General features: G+C 39.0%; 1 protein-coding gene across 1 annotated transcript; it reads right to left on the bottom strand.

Moving 5' to 3' along the window:
• Nucleotides 1–490: 490 nt before the first annotated feature.
• LOC124856227 (keratin, type II cytoskeletal 8-like) lies at nt 491–1161 on the bottom strand. Its single transcript, XM_047346508.1, has 3 exons — nt 1003–1161; nt 729–893; nt 491–616 (listed from the first exon to the last, which is right to left on the bottom strand). The coding sequence occupies exons 1-3, from the start codon at nt 1159–1161 to the stop codon at nt 491–493; spliced, it is 450 nt and encodes a 149-aa protein (XP_047202464.1).
• Nucleotides 1162–16916: the final 15755 nt, after the last annotated feature.

Raw genomic sequence — 16916 nt, 5'->3', positions numbered from 1 at the left:
AAGTTTAAGTCTTGGCTTTGACAGGGTCATTCTACCACATGAATGTACTTTGATCTAAACCACTCTATTGTAGCTCTGTCTGTATGTTTAGGATTCATGTCCTGCTGCAAGAAGAACCTCTGCCCAGGTCTCCCTGTCCCTGCTGAAAAAAAGCATCCAGCCAGCCTGATGCTGCCATCAGGGCTGTAGCTACCATTGAGGACACCAAGGTCCGGACCTCAATATTTTCCTGCTGTGTATATAATAAAAGATTATTCCAAAAATGCTTTTGAACAGCGTGGTTCTCTCAGTAGCCCCACCAGGTTACTGTATTAGGTGCTGCAACTGTGTAAGGCAGCTAAACTCAATGTCTACGAAGAAGAGTGCAGCTTTGCATACCCTACTGCTAAAATAAAGACCAGAAGGAGACTGCAGCTGATGGTGATGTGTTGATGTGCAGCTGTGACAGACTAATAATGTTTCCATTTCAAGAGATAATGTTTTCATTCATTCAATTAAGACGGATCTCGATCTCATTCTGAAGACGTGAAATCAGGCGATTCAGCTCAGCAATCTCAGCCTTTGTTGAGCGCAGGTCTGACTCATGCTGTCCTGCAGAGCTCTGCATCTCATCATACTGTCAATAAAAAAAAAGAAGTTTTTCTAAGAACATCAGATCCGGAAAGAAAGATGGCTACATGCTCATGCTTATAGCAGAACAAGAACTTTATAGCTTTAATGTTATGTACCTTCTGTTTGTACCAGGTCTCTGCTTCAGCCTTGCTGCGATTTGCAATGTCCTCATACTGAGCACGCACTTCAGCTACAATGGCATCCATATCAAGATTACGGCTGTTGTCCATCTCCACAATAACAGAGGTATCCTTAATCTGGCCCTGCAGCTCGCGAAGCTCCTACAACACCAAAAGTTACCAATTAAGCTCATTTTTACAGGATTTTGATGAACACTAGTCATAATTCTGAATCAAGTAGCTTGATTTAAAATATAGAAGTTGTACATACAGCTTCATACACAGCCCTGAGGAAGTTGATCTCATCCTGAAGAGCATCAACTTTAGCCTCCAGCTCCACCTTGTTCATGTAGGCAGCATCGACATCCTGGAAGTTTTTTTTTCTTTTTTTTAAGTTTGCCTTTATTTTATCAGTTTTATAAATGAACATGGATCCTTTTGTTTATTTTATCCAGACGATGAAAAGGCTGCACTATACAAAGCTCAGCTTCGAGAGGAAGAGTGTGATGAAAAGACAAAGAAGTGATGGAGGTAAGAGAGATTAAATAGATGGCAGCTGTCCATCCACTCCAGCCAGGATACATTGCTGAGACCCATGTCCCTGTGTTGTTCAAAACAAACACAAACTGACTGACCTTTATTATATTCACTTTAGACTACTACTGACCACGGATAGATGTGTTAAGTTATTACAGTGATATCCATGCTAAATTTGACTGCCAAGAATACAATACAAAATTACAGTTTCACTATCATATATGTGTATTACTTAATAAAGCATGCCTTATTTATATTTGTGTTCTTTTAGAAAAATATTTCAGTGAGTCAAATCTAAAATGAATTCAGACATAAAGACAGACTAAGGGAGGCGGATAACTTTAGTGTTTGTTTTTGATTTGTCAGGAGAGACAGGTGAGAGTGTGAGTACAGAGGTAAGAAGAATGCTCAGATCTTGTGTTTTGATTGTGTTTGTGCAGTGTGAACAATCAACATTCATATAAACTAATTCATGTCATTTCAGTGAGTCATCATGGTTGTGCCCTGAGTCCCCTGTTGCTTTAGATGATGTCCCTCCCCGTGGATTCACACACAACCACACACACCAATACATGTCACATTCAAGTCACTTATGTTTTAAATAAATGCTTCCATTTTAAATAAGTTTTAGTCTTCATTGTAACTGATGTGCAGAGGGAGAATGAGTGGTGGACTTCAGTATTTTTTAAAGTCTGACTACGGCCCTGGCTGCCATCACCATTTTTCACTTTCTGTGTGTTCGGAGTGACATGTAGTGTTACACAAAGTGTTTTCCAAGTAGGCCAGAAAGTAAAATTTTGGTCTTATCTGACCAGGGCACCGTCTTGCACATAATTGCTGTGGACACTGTCTGAAATCTGACCACAACCTGGGGCTTTACAAAAACTGCAGTCAGTGGGGTGAAACTGATATTCATTCTGGGACTTCCCCATGGCAACAAGCTTTTACAATTAATGAAATAACACAACAGAATCAACAAAGATGACGTAATGTCTGAAATGCGCTTCTCCCCGGTGATCAAAGCCAGTCTGGATGTAAAAGTTAGTTAAGGAAATTTTTTGTTTTATAGCTGACAGAATCTTCACAGCCGAAGGCAACCGGAGGAGATTTAACTTGAATTTCACCTGTCAACTGCTAGATTCGTGAGTCGGTTTGTTTCTGTGAGGCTCCCACTCTTTTTTTAAAGCTTTGCCTCTGGTTGCAGAAACCTGTTCGACAGCTTCCGCCTCCAAAATTGAATAGCCACCAGCTTTGTTTCTTATGTTGCAATTGCAAGTGAGATCCATTTCTTTAAACCAGGGAATGATGGGTGGCATGTTCAAATGTTTTTATGTACTTAACAGGGGTTATTCCGTCTGTAGGAATGGATCGTATATTGAACTGTCAATGTTATGATTTTGGATATTGTTAATAACAGTCTTAAATTTGTCTGCAGTGTTGTTCACTGGTGCTTTGCACTATTTAATTTGACCTTTTTATCATTAAATTGGTTTAAACAACAATGCACATAAGTTTGGTTTAGGCGAAACATGTTGAGGCAAAATTAATCTTTCATAATGTTAATCTTTGCTTAGAATGGCGAAACATGCCAGTGCTGTATTTAATGAGGTGTGGTGTGACATTTTCACCCAAATTAGAGGCGCAATGTTACATTCCTTCGTGTGACACTTCTGCAAATACAAGTTTCCAAAGAAAGAAATTATGCAATTCTTCTTGGATCATTGATTCTGTAAGATTTATATCTAGCATTTTTTGGTGGAGTACATTGTGTCACAAAATAAACAGGCATAGTAAAGCTGTCAATTCATAAAGCAATAAACATCTTGAGTCATTCACTACTGTTCATGTCATGGTCTATCGCACTGACAAGTTAACACCAAAACCTTTGAGGCAGTGGGACCAGGTAAAGGCCAATAGGAAGATCAGTTACAAGGTAATATTGGTAAAAATCTAGAAAATGTTATACTTCCATTCAGCCCTAAGTCGATTATTTATTTAGAACCACCTTTTGCTGCTGTTACAGTTGGAAGCCTTTCTGTTTGTCTTCACAGACAGCATGTAAGCCAGAAAATTCATTTCTGATCACATCTGACCAGAGCATGTTTCCAGACTGTTCCAGACCTCTTATGACCTTCTTTCACCAGTTATTTTTTTTCTTTCTTCCATTAAGAATTATTTTGTGGAGGACCTTCTTGCTGCAAGGCAACAGTGCTACCAATTGTGCCACCGTGCAGCCCTTCAAAAAAAATACAATTTTCTTCTATTTTTTGTATGTGAATGAACAAAAATGCAACAAAAATTGATGTACGGAACAAATTAGATTCAAGCACAGCAATGTCACAGAATATTTTTTTTTGTTTATGTGAGATTAATTACTTCTCTTAGCTCTGTAAGAGGATAACAAAACTATTAACTAATGATTAAAGGAATTACAACAAAGTTGTGGACTTGTGCACACTTCCTTGTACACCTCCTTTGGAATTCCTCAAAGTTCTGGGCATGTTCACCATGATAGAGTGGTTTCTAATATAGTTTGAGCGTGGACCTCCCAATTTCACCACCTCCAAAACAGAATACACCCTTACAACACAGTGAGCACAAGCCAAGCACAGAAATATCTGTTGAAGGACAGGACAAAAATGTGGTTAATCTGCAGTGAGGAATAGGTAAGTTGGTTATCGTTATAATGAATAGCTTTTCTGACAAAACTCTCACACAGTCTAACACATTCAGCTGCATTGTAGAGTGACTGCAGCAAACTAATTTCACATGGTAGCAGGACTGTTTGCATGCAGCCTGTCAGTATGCTAGAACCTTTTAAATTTGACTCCACGCTTATTGATAAAACATTATTATTTTGTAGTAATGGACTTTAGCATCTCGCTTATAGTTCAGACACTCACACATACTGGTCCTTCTCAAAATATTAGCATATTGTGATAAAGTTCATTATTTTCCATAATGTCATGATGAAAATTTAACATTCATATATTTTAGATTCATTGCACACTAACTGAAATATTTCAGGTCTTTTATTGTCTTAATACGGATGATTTTGGCATACAGCTCATGAAAACCCAAAATTCCTATCTCACAAAATTAGCATATTTCATCCGACCAATAAAAGAAAAGTGTTTTTAATACAAAAAACGTCAACCTTCAAATAATCATGTACAGTTATGCACTCAATACTTGGTCGGGAATCCTTTGGCAGAAATGACTGCTTCAATGCGGCGTGGCATGGAGGCAATCAGCCTGTGGCACTGCTGAGGTCTTATGGAGGCCCAGGATGCTTCGATAGCGGCCTTTAGCTCATCCAGAGTGTTGGGTCTTGAGTCTCTCAACGTTCTCTTCACAATATCCCAAAGATTCTCTATGGGGTTCAGGTCAGGAGAGTTGGCAGGCCAATTGAGGACAGTGATACCATGGTCAGTAAACCATTTACCAGTGGTTTTGGCACTGTGAGCAGGTGCCAGGTCGTGCTGAAAAATGAAATCTTCATCTCCATAAAGCTTTTCAGCAGCTGAAAGCATGAAGTGCTCCAAATTCTCCTGATAGCTAGCTGCATTGACCCTGCCCTTGATAAAACACAGTGGACCAACACCAGCAGCTGACACGGCACCCCAGACCATCACTGACTGTGGGTACTTGACACTGGACTTCTGGCATTTTGGCATTTCCTTCTCCCCAGTCTTCCTCCAGACTCTGGCACCTTGATTTCCGAATGACATGCAGAATTTGCTTTCATCCGAAAAAAGTACTTTGGACCACTGAGCAACAGTCCAGTGCTGCTTCTCTGTAGCCCAGGTCAGGCGCTTCTGCCGCTGTTTCTGGTTCAAACGTGGCTTGACCTGGGGAATGCGGCACCTGTAGCCCATTTCCTGCACACGCCTGTGCACGGTGGCTGTGGATGTTTCTACTCCAGACTCAGTCCACTGCTTCCGCAGGTCCCCCAAGGTCTGGAATCGGCCCTTCTCCACAATCTTCCTCAGGGTCCGGTCACCTCTTCTCGTTGTGCAGCGTTTTCTGCCTCACTTTTTCCTTCCCACAGACTTCCCACTGAGGTGCCTTGATACAGCACTCTGGGAACAGCCTATTCGTTCAGAAATGTCTTTCTGTGTCTTACCCTCTTGCTTGAGGGTGTCAATAGTGGCCTTCTGGACAGCAGTCAGGTCGGCAGTCTTACCCATGATTGGGGTTTTGAGTGATGAACCAGGGTGGGAGTTTTAAAGGCCTCAGGAATCTTTTGCAGGTGTTTAGAGTTAACTCATTGATTCAGATGATTAGGTTCATAGATCGTTTAGAGACCCTTTTAATGATATGCTAATTTTGTGAGATAGGAATTTTGGGTTTTCATGAGCTCTATGCCAAAATCATCCGTATTAAGACAATAAAAAACCTGAAATATTTCAGTTAGTGTGCAATGAATCTAAAATATATGAATGTTAAATTTTCATCATGACATTATGGAAAATAATGAACTTTATCACAATATGCTAATATTTTGAGAAGGACCTGTACACACCCAGGCCTGTACAGCTTTGCTTCCTTATTTGGGCATTTCATTGGCTTCCGTTCAGTATGAACAGTGAGGTTTAGATGGTTCATCTAAACCTCATTTCAACCCAACTTTAGGTCAAGTCTCTGTAGTAATGTTCTTCGAGATTAGCTTCTATGTTGAAAAATACCAAACAGATAACGAAAATGCCCTACACACCTTACTCCAATTAGAGTCAAGCATGGGAACCCTGGCAATGGCTGCAATCTGACATGACTCACTCTTTGTCAGACAAGGAAGATCATGATCATTGTCTGGCCAAATAAAAACCTAGCAACCAAGATGTTTGCTTGTGTGGGGGATATTTAAAAGCATCTGCTTTTGAACGATGTCACATGTCTCACACATTGTTTTACTGTTACTGGGTCTGTTTAACACTGGTGCTTGAATGATCATCAAATCTGTATACAGTAGGTGACTAAGGATTAACAAATATATGTTTGTGTGTGCATGTATGTGTGGCTGTGTGTGGGTGTGAGAGATAGAGAGAGAGAGTCTGGGCAAATCTTAGCCCTTACCCTGAAAAAGAAAAGAAAAGCTTCAGAACTTGTCTGTGTGGGCCACCAATACTAATGTGTAAAACAAAAAGCAACCTGATTTTGCATTTCATACAATCCTTTTCCCACTGCTATGTCAGGGTTAGTATGCTTAGCAGTTAGTCTTGTGACTTAATTCAGCCCAGTTCAATTCAAAAATACTTTATTAAATGTTGTTGTAGTTAATAATGAAAAGTAACAGAGCTACTCCAACCTGCTGCCACCTTGTCAGGTGCAATTCTAGAGAAAGCTGCAATCTTACATTTCCTAACTGCTGCAAGATAATATAAATATATTAAAGTAGTACACAACATCAAAGACTGGTTAGTGAGCTCAAATGTACAGGTCCTTCTCAAAAAATTAGCATATTGTGATAAAGTTCATTATTTTCCATAATGTCATGATGAAAATTTAACATTCATATATTTTAGATTCATTGCACACTAACTGAAATATTTCAGGTCTTTTATTGTCTTAATACGGATGATTTTGGCATACAGCTCATGAAAACCCAAAATTCCTATCTCACAAAATTAGCATATCATTAAAAGGGTCTCTAAATGAGCTATGAACCTAATCATCTGAATCAACGAGTTAACTCTAAACACCTGCAAAAGATTCCTGAGGCCTTTAAAACTCCCAGCCTGGTTCATCACTTAAAACCCCAATCATGGGTAAGACTGCCGACTTGACTGCTGTCCAGAAGGACACTATTGACACCCTCAAGCAAGAGGGTAAGACACAGAAAGAAATGTCTGAACGAATAGGCTGTTCCCAGAGTGCTGTATCAAGGCACCTCAGTGGGAAGTCTGTGGGAAGGAAAAAGTGTGGCAGAAAACGCTGCACAACGAGAAGAGGTGACCGGACCCTGAGGAAGATTGTGGAGAAGGGCCGATTCCAGACCTTGGGGGATCTGCGGAAGCAGTGGACTGAGTCTGGAGTAGAAACATCCACAGCCACCGTGCACAGGCGTGTGCAGGAAATGGGCTACAGGTGCCGCATTCCCCAGGTCAAGCCACTTTTGAACCAGAAACAGCGGCAGAAGCGCCTGACCTGGGCTACAGAGAAGCAGCACTGGACTGTTGCTCAGTGGTCCAAAGTACTTTTTTCAGATGAAAGCAAATTCTGCATGTCATTCGGAAATCAAGGTGCCAGAGTCTGGAGGAAGACTGGGGAGAAGGAAATGCCAAAATGCCAGAAGTCCAGTGTCAAGTACCCACAATCAGTGATGGTCTGGGGTGCCGTGTCAGCTGCTGGTGTTGGTACACTGTGTTTTATCAAGGGCAGGGTCAATGCAGCTAGCTATCAGGAGATTTTGGAGCACTTCATGCTTCCATCTGCTGAAAAGCTTTATGGAGATGAAGATTTCATTTTTCAGCACGACCTGGCACCTGCTCACAGTGCCAAAACCACTGGTAAATGGTTTACTGACCATGGTATCACTGTGCTTAATTGGCCTGCCAACTCTCCTGACCTGAACCCCATAGAGAATCTGAGGGATATTGTGAAGAGAACGTTGAGAGACTCAAGACCCAACACTCTGGATGAGCTAAAGGCCGCTATCGAAGCATCCTGGGCCTCCATAAGACCTCAGCAGTGCCACAGGCTGATTGCCTCCATGCCACGCCGCATTGAAGCAGTCATTTCTGCAAAAGGATTCCCGACCAAGTATTGAGTGCATAACTGTACATGATTATTTGAAGGTTGACGTTTTTTGTATTAAAAACACTTTTCTTTTATTGGTCGGATGAAATATGCTAATTTTGTGAGATAGGAATTTTGGGTTTTCATGAGCTGTATGCCAAAATCATCTGTATTAAGACAATAAAGGACCTGAAATATTTCAGTTAGTGTGCAATGAATCGAAAATATATGAATATTAAATTTTCATCATTACATTATAGAAAATAATTAACTTTATCACAATATGCTAATTTTTTGAGAAGGACCTGTATACCCTGGAAAGTGACTCTGTCCAGTTAGTCATTATTGTTATCAACATACCCAGTGGACATATGCCATTATGTTTGCTTGGCATATTGGGAAAAGGTCGTATTAAAGCTGCGGTAGGGAGTTCTGAGAAAACTGTAAACTTGGGGGGGGAGTGCCGCTTACACGAGCATAATTGACACTGCTAAGACATTCTTCCTAGCTCTGATTGGTTGCTTCTTACCGGGGGTGGTATATCTCTACAAATGGCAGTAGGAGCACTGGGAGGAGCCAGAGGAGCTTGATTTTTTTCACAGAAAATCTGTCTCATATTATACCGTCAGAACATAGTGACAGTTTTAACAAAAATTTAAAAAATACTTCTTTACAAAAGTTACCTACTGCAGCTTTAAGAGAACCAAACCATAAATGTTAAGTGTTAGGAAGCATTATATTTTTGTGAGTACTGAGAATTGTCTTATACTGGTAAAAAGAGCCAAGTACATGGGCTTTGTACAATTAAGGGAACATCCAGGAAATGCAAAAGCTAAAGGTTAGCTGTAGCCTTCAACCAGCACTAAAGTTGCTGTCATACAGTTTCCTATGTTGTCATGTATGTTGGCCAAGAAAGTTAGGAAAGCTCTCTATTAAAAATAAGCCAGAGGTTTACAGAATCTTTACTGATTAGCTGAGTTCAAATTAACAACACCTGGTGTTTGCTGATATCTAGGAAAAGCTAACATGCTTAAGGTTGTATAAATTAAACGAAGCTGCTGTTGTTAGCACAATTTCATTAAGTGTTTCAGCATGCTAATATTAACAAGAATCAACCATTAGCATCCCACATTTGTTAGTGGACTTGTTTGAGATTAAGAATCAAAAACCTTTTTCTAATGGCAAACTATATTATTTTTTACGAAAGGCTGCACTATCATTGACTTCCAATGAGTAGGTACTGCACGTAGAAAGTTGAAAGAAAAGACAATGTTTTACAATCAAACCAAAACAAAAGAGAAGTCTCAAAGGGTGTGGTTATGTAGTACTTTGTCAGTCAACACAGCGGCTGATTACAGGTCTCTTGTAAGCAGTGAAAACTGGTTGATGTTGCAAATTGGCTTTCCTAAGTTCTGAAAAACAATAGTACTCACTATTTATTATTATTATAGAATCCATGTGAAACTTACCTGTAAGCATTGAATTGTCATATATTTTAAACAGGGTTAAAGAAAAATTTAAAAATTTAAACTCTACCCACCTTCTAAAGTCACATAAAGTAATAAAATAACATCTGACTGTGTTTGCTGTAAAAATGACACCCACTTTCACACATTTCAGAGACATTTGTTGGTGTTGTTGCAATGCCTAGCAACCACCAGGCTGTCTGCGTACTCATAATCTCCGTAATTCTTTTATTGTGGTTTACGATGTGCCTGTGTGTGTGAATACTTGTGTGTTTTGTACATAGGTTCGTAAAACACGACTGGCCAATAATTTATTGAGACGCTTCTTTTTACAGTTGGGGCCAAACTGTAGAACCCGTAGATTCTGGATTTGATTTATATATGTTTAGCTTCGAGTAAGAGTTAACATCAAGGTTATTTTTTGATGGTGATGGTTCAGAGTTAGGGCAGTGAATTTGTTTTAACTTGTTTTCCCTCTGGTAAATAGAGTTACATGTCTATGTGTCTGCTTTGAAAATGTGAAAAGAAGGGTTTAAGATTTATCCTTTATGAAGTGAAAACATCAAAAGTGGATTAAAAAGCAACAAAGAAGTGTTGCTCCTAAAAGCACACTACTTGACATATAAATACTTTCTTGCTTGTTTGAACAGGTAGAAGGAAAGTTAGAATGTGTCATGGACCCACTCTAAGCCTCATACTTCCAGGATGCCAGCTTTGATAGTAAGGAATTATTGACTTTAGCTCCTACCCTTCGGTCTGCCAACAGGATGCAAGAGGGTTGCTGCTTATCAGCACTCATTTTGCCATTTTGCTAAAACCAAACCCTGCTACCTATTGTTAAAAGAGACGCGGTTTGGCAGAGGAATTACACAGTTTTCATGATTCTACTGGTGTTGTGTGCACAGAGATCATGATTGCAAGGTTGTCATGTAGATGTGTTAACGGAAACAGACCACCGTATTGACTGGTGGACATGACTGTAACAACTGTGATCCAATTTGGGATAAAACTGACATACCCACTATGTTCTTAAGTGCTCTCTGGAACAACTATTTTATAAACCCTTCTCTGCCCAATTTAAATTAGTAGGTTATTTGCATTCAAGTTTATGATAATTTAAAAGACAGAGTGGTTGGTGTTTACAAATCAAACGGAACTGAATTGAAGATAAAATCTTGTAATATGCAGTCATATTCAATAAATTAGAACATGCATTACGATAAGACTTGTTTGCCAGATTAAAAGTACCTTTTGAAAATAGAAACCTTCATCCTTTGGGATGCAGTGGGGTGCTTTGGATGTCTGCGGCTCAGATCTCCTCTTTGTCTGTCTGGGAACCTAAAGGATAGGTCTGTGGCTCCTCCTTTGTATATTTTTAACTTCACTTCTGTGATGCATGAGTAGGGTGCTGGCAGGGGAGAAGCAGATGAAAACATTGTTCTAGATTGCTTCAGCACACAGAAGATCAGAGGCAGAAAGGGGCGGTGCAGACAAACAGACCCTAATCATAACAGGTACAGTGCTCTATAAGATATTTACAGCTTGTGATTTTGTTTTGGAGCCAAACATTACTTTAAACTTCTAGCATGTCCCTTGTTTCCCTGAGTCCTTCACAGAACAGCTGAATTTATGAAGATTAAATTACACACACACAGACTGTGTAAACTGACTAGCTAGCTTCTGAAGGCATTTGGTTGCACTTGAGCTTTGTTTAGGGGCATCAAAGTAAACAGGATTAAATATTAATGCACACAACACTTTTCAGAATCAGAATCAGCTTTATTCATTGTGTAGTTTTTTTCCAAAAGCCTATACTATAATGCGAGTCAAACGAACTACACGACCCACAAGCCAACAGTACTTTTGATCGATGTTTTCCACCTGCGTTCAGAACGCGGCAATGGAGGGAGCAAACGCAGGTAGAGAACTGGACATTGGAAAATTGGATTTGCAACATAAAGTCAGAAGTAAGGACTTATCTATTAAACTCATAGAGCTGACAGGAAGGTCGCAAATATTAACGAACTTCAGGAGAATTGAATGTAGCGGTGTTAACACGCAGTATGCTGCTTATAAAACGTGTTTAGTCGTAATCAAGTTCACCAGTGATTAAGGCACACTTGTAAGGCAAATTCTGGATTGAATCAGCCCTGCATCTCTTCATTCATCAAAGGAAAAGTACCATCACGTATCAAGTCTGGGACATTCACAACATTTATTTATTTAATGATTATTTTATTGTTTTAATTTTATCCAGTTTGACCCTCCATTCTTGATGCCTGTATAGGAGGTCGTGTCAGAATTTGAATCCGGTGTTCTGGAGCAGATATACATCTAGAACATACAGGGAAGGGGTCCCTGAGGACCAGGGCTGTGAACCATTGAGGTACAGTTTCTAAAAAATGAAGGTAATGCCTTTTTGCACTTTTGTTCACCAAGTACAGTTCTCTTGCTAGGTGCATTTTTCTTTCGTTTCACCAATTTGAAACATAGAAGTAATGTCATTGTTCAAAGGAAACAATCACTTAATAAATAAGTAAAATCCAACTATGTACATTTTGTTTATTTAACTAAGATACGCACGGTCTTATTCCTTGTTTGATATTTTATTAATTCTTCATTATTGTTCTTTTTACTTTAACTGGCCTTTACTATAGCTAAAAACAGGGACCTAATTGGTCCTTCAAAGAAATTGTCAAATGTTTAAATGAAGAAAACAAAAATGGAAGTGGTACAGGAGTGGAAGTCTTTCTAAATGGGAGCGGGATGGGAGTGGGAGTCATTTTACCAGGAGTGGGATGGGACAGGATTTTTTTTTTTAATGCTGGCCTGGGATTGAGATGGGACAATACATTTTTCTGTGGGAGCAGGATGGGACAGGAGAGAAAATCCACTCCCGTGTCACCGTCTAGTCCACAGCAGACACTGTGTTGTTGAGGATGGTGAGGGGGGTGAGGGGTTCATTTTCCGAAAGTCCACCATCATCTCCATAGTCTTGAGTAGATTAAGTTCCAGGTGGTTCTGACCACATCAGGGTACCATCCGCTTCACCTCCTTTTCAAATGTTTATTTGAAAAAAAAAAAATGTCCTTCGACTTCAAGGTTATGTACTACTTGGTTGCTCTATCCCATAAAATCCCCCAAAAAATGCATTCAAGTTTGTGGATATAATTTTTCAAAATGTAAAAAGTTTAAGGAATAGGAAAACATTTTCAAGGCTGGGTATTTTATATTTGTGATTTTTTTACTGTATTGTAAAATTGTCATGCTCTGTCCTTTTGGAGTGTATCTTTTGTTTACCTTTTTCGTTTATAGGTGTTTTTGTTGTTTACTTCTGTTGGTCTTTACCTTCTAGCTTCTTGTGTTCATTTTAGTTCATTTATTTATCTGTGTTCCCCGGGTTTTTGTCATTTTGTATTGTTTCTTAAGTTTCTGTCCTCATGTTTGTTTTTCTCTCTCAGCAGCCCAGTCTCGTTAGTGTAATCAGTCACCTTCCCTCAGTTCCCCTGCAACCCAGTTCCAAACCTGTTTCATGTTCCATCCTATTACCTGTCACCCATTTTCATTGGTTCACACTCCTCTTCCCTCAGTATATATGTTTGGTTATTTTCATTGTTCCTCGCTCGGTCCTCCTGTTTACTTCCATGCTGATTCATGTTCCATGTCATTGTTTGGAGACTCGTGTAAGTGTATCATTTTGTTATTAAAACCTTAAGATTCTCAAATCCACTATGCTGCTGCCAAGTGTTTTTCTGCACTCCAGTTCTGTTCAACCTCACATTATGACAAAATACTCTTTTTATTTTTGCATAGACTTTTATTGAGTCTATGCATGATTTTGTCCAGTGCTTAGTATTGTTCCAGTACATGTTAGGCCTAAAGAGTTGCCCCTTAAAAGGCATAACCAACCAATGACTTACAATTGCCCCATATGGTTGAGAGCTAACCCCTTGCAGGCTAAATCAGTGTATGACTCATCAAATAGAAACGGTCTCATTAAATTTTTATTTTTTTTGGCATTGACATCATGTAGTATAAATAGGCCCACAGCATCCAGTAATTAAATAGTAAAAATGACTGTGATTGACTGGCAGCCACAAATTATAAAAGAAACAGAGGAACATGTTGGTTCATGATGTTTCTAATGGGGTTGTATGATTTAGTTGTGTAAGCTGTCAGGCTTAATAGAGCAACAAACATTCACCAGAGGCAATACAGTAAATTGCTGCACCAATTTGTCTTACTTAGAACTTGTCTGTGTGGGATCTGAGGTAATGCCTGCAACACTGACTAATGTTTTCACACCAAAAATAGTGAAGAAAAATACAGTGAGGAAAAAATAAGTTCTGTCACTCAGCTTGAGTAACAGCTTGGGATTCGAATCCTCTGCAGATTTAGGGTGGAGACTCCTGAGACCAAGAAGATCAGTGTCAGCACAACTACAGGGTATTCAGCTTCAGCACATTCTTGGTGCAGGTATCTCATTTGACTTTCAAAAAGTGCAATGAAAAAATTTACTACATAGAATTTCAGCCTCTTTGAGGATGGATGGCAGAGAACAGCATTTTAATTGTGCTTAAAATGTTCACAATATACCAACTTGAAAACAGGTTGTGCAAGAGAATTAAATGTTGCACTGATGTGATCAAGTTAGATTACAAATGTAAAACATTTTGAGGCAGTATTCTCATCTAAAGCAAAAACAAAGAAAGTTATTATCCATAGTCTTAAATGCTATCAGAAAATGTTCAAAAGAAGCAAGATACATCTGGAGCATGTAGTGTATTAATACAAAATGCTGTTTACAGATAAGATGACAATTTTATTAGTAAATCATGGAAAGCTGCAATGCACTTAGCAATGCTGAAAGTTATCTTTGCCTATGTTTCCACATCATATTGCCTGTGCATGAATGCACCATCATGGCAATATTTTTGAAAAGCTCAGCATGATCTTTGCAAATCATTGATGGTGAAAGTATTTAGCCTCCTATCAGCTTCTATAAAAGAGTAAAACTTCTAAAACTTCAGAATTCTAACACATGGGAAATGTTTATTAATTTTACAAATGCACACAATGTCCAAGTAAATATGTAAATACTGCTCAATCAACAAAACAGGGAAATTATCACTAAACAATCACTAAACACAAAGTGACTGGAACAAATGCAGGTGTGATAGTCAGAATGCCACATTGTTTTATTTACACCTTGTTGCACCCCTCTGAACCATTTGAAACATTTTCTGTTTGGTTTCTGACAAACATGAAATGCTCACTGATTTAACAATGCTGACAGATGACAGCGCTGCTCTGGTTTAACTCTGCTGTCATCTGTCATTTTCTCACACTGACTGTCAGGTCGTTTAGCCCCAGCAGGTAGGAGGTGCAGGGTCCCTCTGGTCAAACCACATCTGACAGCTGGCTGACTTGTCAGCTGTACCAATGAGGTTTCAAATAAGTTTATTATCTTTGCCATGATCTGACAGGGTGTATCTCTTTGAAGTACATGTTAACACACCTTAACCCTACACATGATATAAAATGACATAAAGTATGGCCAAAAGTGAAAAATATCATGAAGCTACTTTTACATCAGTGCAATTTCCTTCTGTTTTGTAAATATAATGTACGATAAAGTTCACAGTATGAAAGATGGGCGGCTCATTAGCAGATCTAGGTTTTGTTCATGTTCTGATCCCTGAGGCGCTGAACCAACCCTCTGATAAGACCATGCACTCTCACTGTTCATGTATTTTTCTCATGCATAACTTTTCGCCTTGAGAATGCAGAGGTGTGTCAAGCTAATTTCTCCACCTCTTGCATAACCTAATGCAAAAAAAGGTAATACAGGTGTAGTGTTATTATTATTGAATATTCTTTTTCCTCAACCTTTATATGTAGGTCATCCTGTTGGTCAGAGCTGTGTGTGGAGGTATTCATGATGACACACAAAACAACCCTCTTCTTTACATCTTTTGTTCACATACAGCCTGACATTATCTGACTTAACTCACAATGTTTTACTGACTGCATTTTCACAGTTTTGATCCTGAGTAGTGAGTAAAAATCCAGGACAACATCTGAGATAAGTAAATTTACTGTCTCACCTTTGTCTTGTCAAAATTGAGAACTTCCTCGTGATCAGGGTTCCCATCAAGTTCTTTTTGGAAATTGCAGTCGGGCAGGTTTGTGCAGATTTGCATGAAATCCAAGCCAGTCTGAAGCTTTATTTTCTCAGGACTCGGATGTTTGATTATATATTGTTCCATGGGTAGACCAACACAAAGTGCTTATTTGTCAGGTGAAAGGTAAGGGGAGACATCTGGAAAGTTAGTGTTCATTTATATTTCTTTACTATGATGCCCCTAAATAAAACCCAGTGCAAACAATTGCTTTCAGAAGTCATCTAATCAGTAACCAGAGTCCTCTTGTATGTAAATTCTTCTCAGTAGTAATTCCAGCTATTATGTGAAGGCCACATAGGTTTGTTAGAGAATATTATTGAACAAACAGTGTCTTGAAGACCAGGGAACACAACAGACAGGTCGAGGATTAAGCTGTGCCACAGTTTCATTAGAGTAGGTTAGTTTTTTAAAATAACATTCTAAGCTTTGAACATCATAAAAGGCTGCTCAAACTATCCAATGAAAATGTAAAGAGTATGGCACAATCGCAAACCTAAAAACTTGTAAAGCTTTAATTAGAGAAATAGCCTACATGATCAAGGGAACTCTGGAAGACCTGCAGATATCACAACTCAGGTGGGAGGGTCTGTTGATCTGGTCTAAATCAGATCTTTATGATGGGGTGACAAAGGAAAAGGTGTTTTTGGAAGAAAGCCATACCACCAGAATTAAACATTTTGCTATACCATATGTGGTGAAAAAGGTAAACTAAGAATCATCTTTAGTAAATTGGCACTATATGAATAAACTGAAGTGAATTGAACAGACAGGCATTCTATTTTATTCAGTCACTCAAATCTAAAGGTGGATTATAAAAGAAGTACCCAGCTGGCACGAACTACTATTACTACTGCTGTTATGTTTGTTTTTCTAGCTGTAGCTTTTAGTTAGCTTCCACACAAAGCATTCAGATTTAAATGTGACCTGTGAAATCTTCATGACTAAGCGTAGTTTTACAGCACTCCAACCTCCACAACCTCTGAGTGAAACAGACAGAAAGGCATTCACTTTTCTTTCTCATTCAGGTGTGAACATATTTACTCTGTAGAGAATTCCAGTACAGACTGCAGCTCCACAGAGGCATGTTGTGTGGATTGCACATCACGAAGGTGAAACCTGTTACTCAGAACCTACAAAACATTCTGTTTAACCCATTACATTACTGAGGCCAAATTTCTTTCATGTTTCCTGCTTTACTTTACCTGCTTTAGCCTTAACATTTAATGTCTTAAAATTTTCACCTGTTGTGTTTTGGGGAC

This window comes from Girardinichthys multiradiatus, chromosome 20 (assembly GCF_021462225.1).
Source record: "Girardinichthys multiradiatus isolate DD_20200921_A chromosome 20, DD_fGirMul_XY1, whole genome shotgun sequence".
In the NCBI taxonomy this organism is placed as follows: Eukaryota; Metazoa; Chordata; class Actinopteri; order Cyprinodontiformes; family Goodeidae; genus Girardinichthys; species Girardinichthys multiradiatus.
This window is presented reverse-complemented; position numbering and strand designations above follow the sequence as displayed.

What these genes read in the sequence shown, in the direction of transcription:
- LOC124856227 (XM_047346508.1), bottom strand. Translation starts at nt 1,161, where the DNA reads ATGTTCATTTATAAAACTGATAAAATAAAGGCAAACTTAAAAAAAAGA. An exon ending in TCAGGGCTGTGTATGAAGCT is followed by an intron (nt 894 to 1,002) that starts GTATGTACAACT and finishes TTGGTGTTGTAG; the next exon opens with GAGCTTCGCGAGCTGCAGGG. An exon ending in AGACCTGGTACAAACAGAAG is followed by an intron (nt 617 to 728) that starts GTACATAACATT and finishes TTTTATTGACAG; the next exon opens with TATGATGAGATGCAGAGCTC.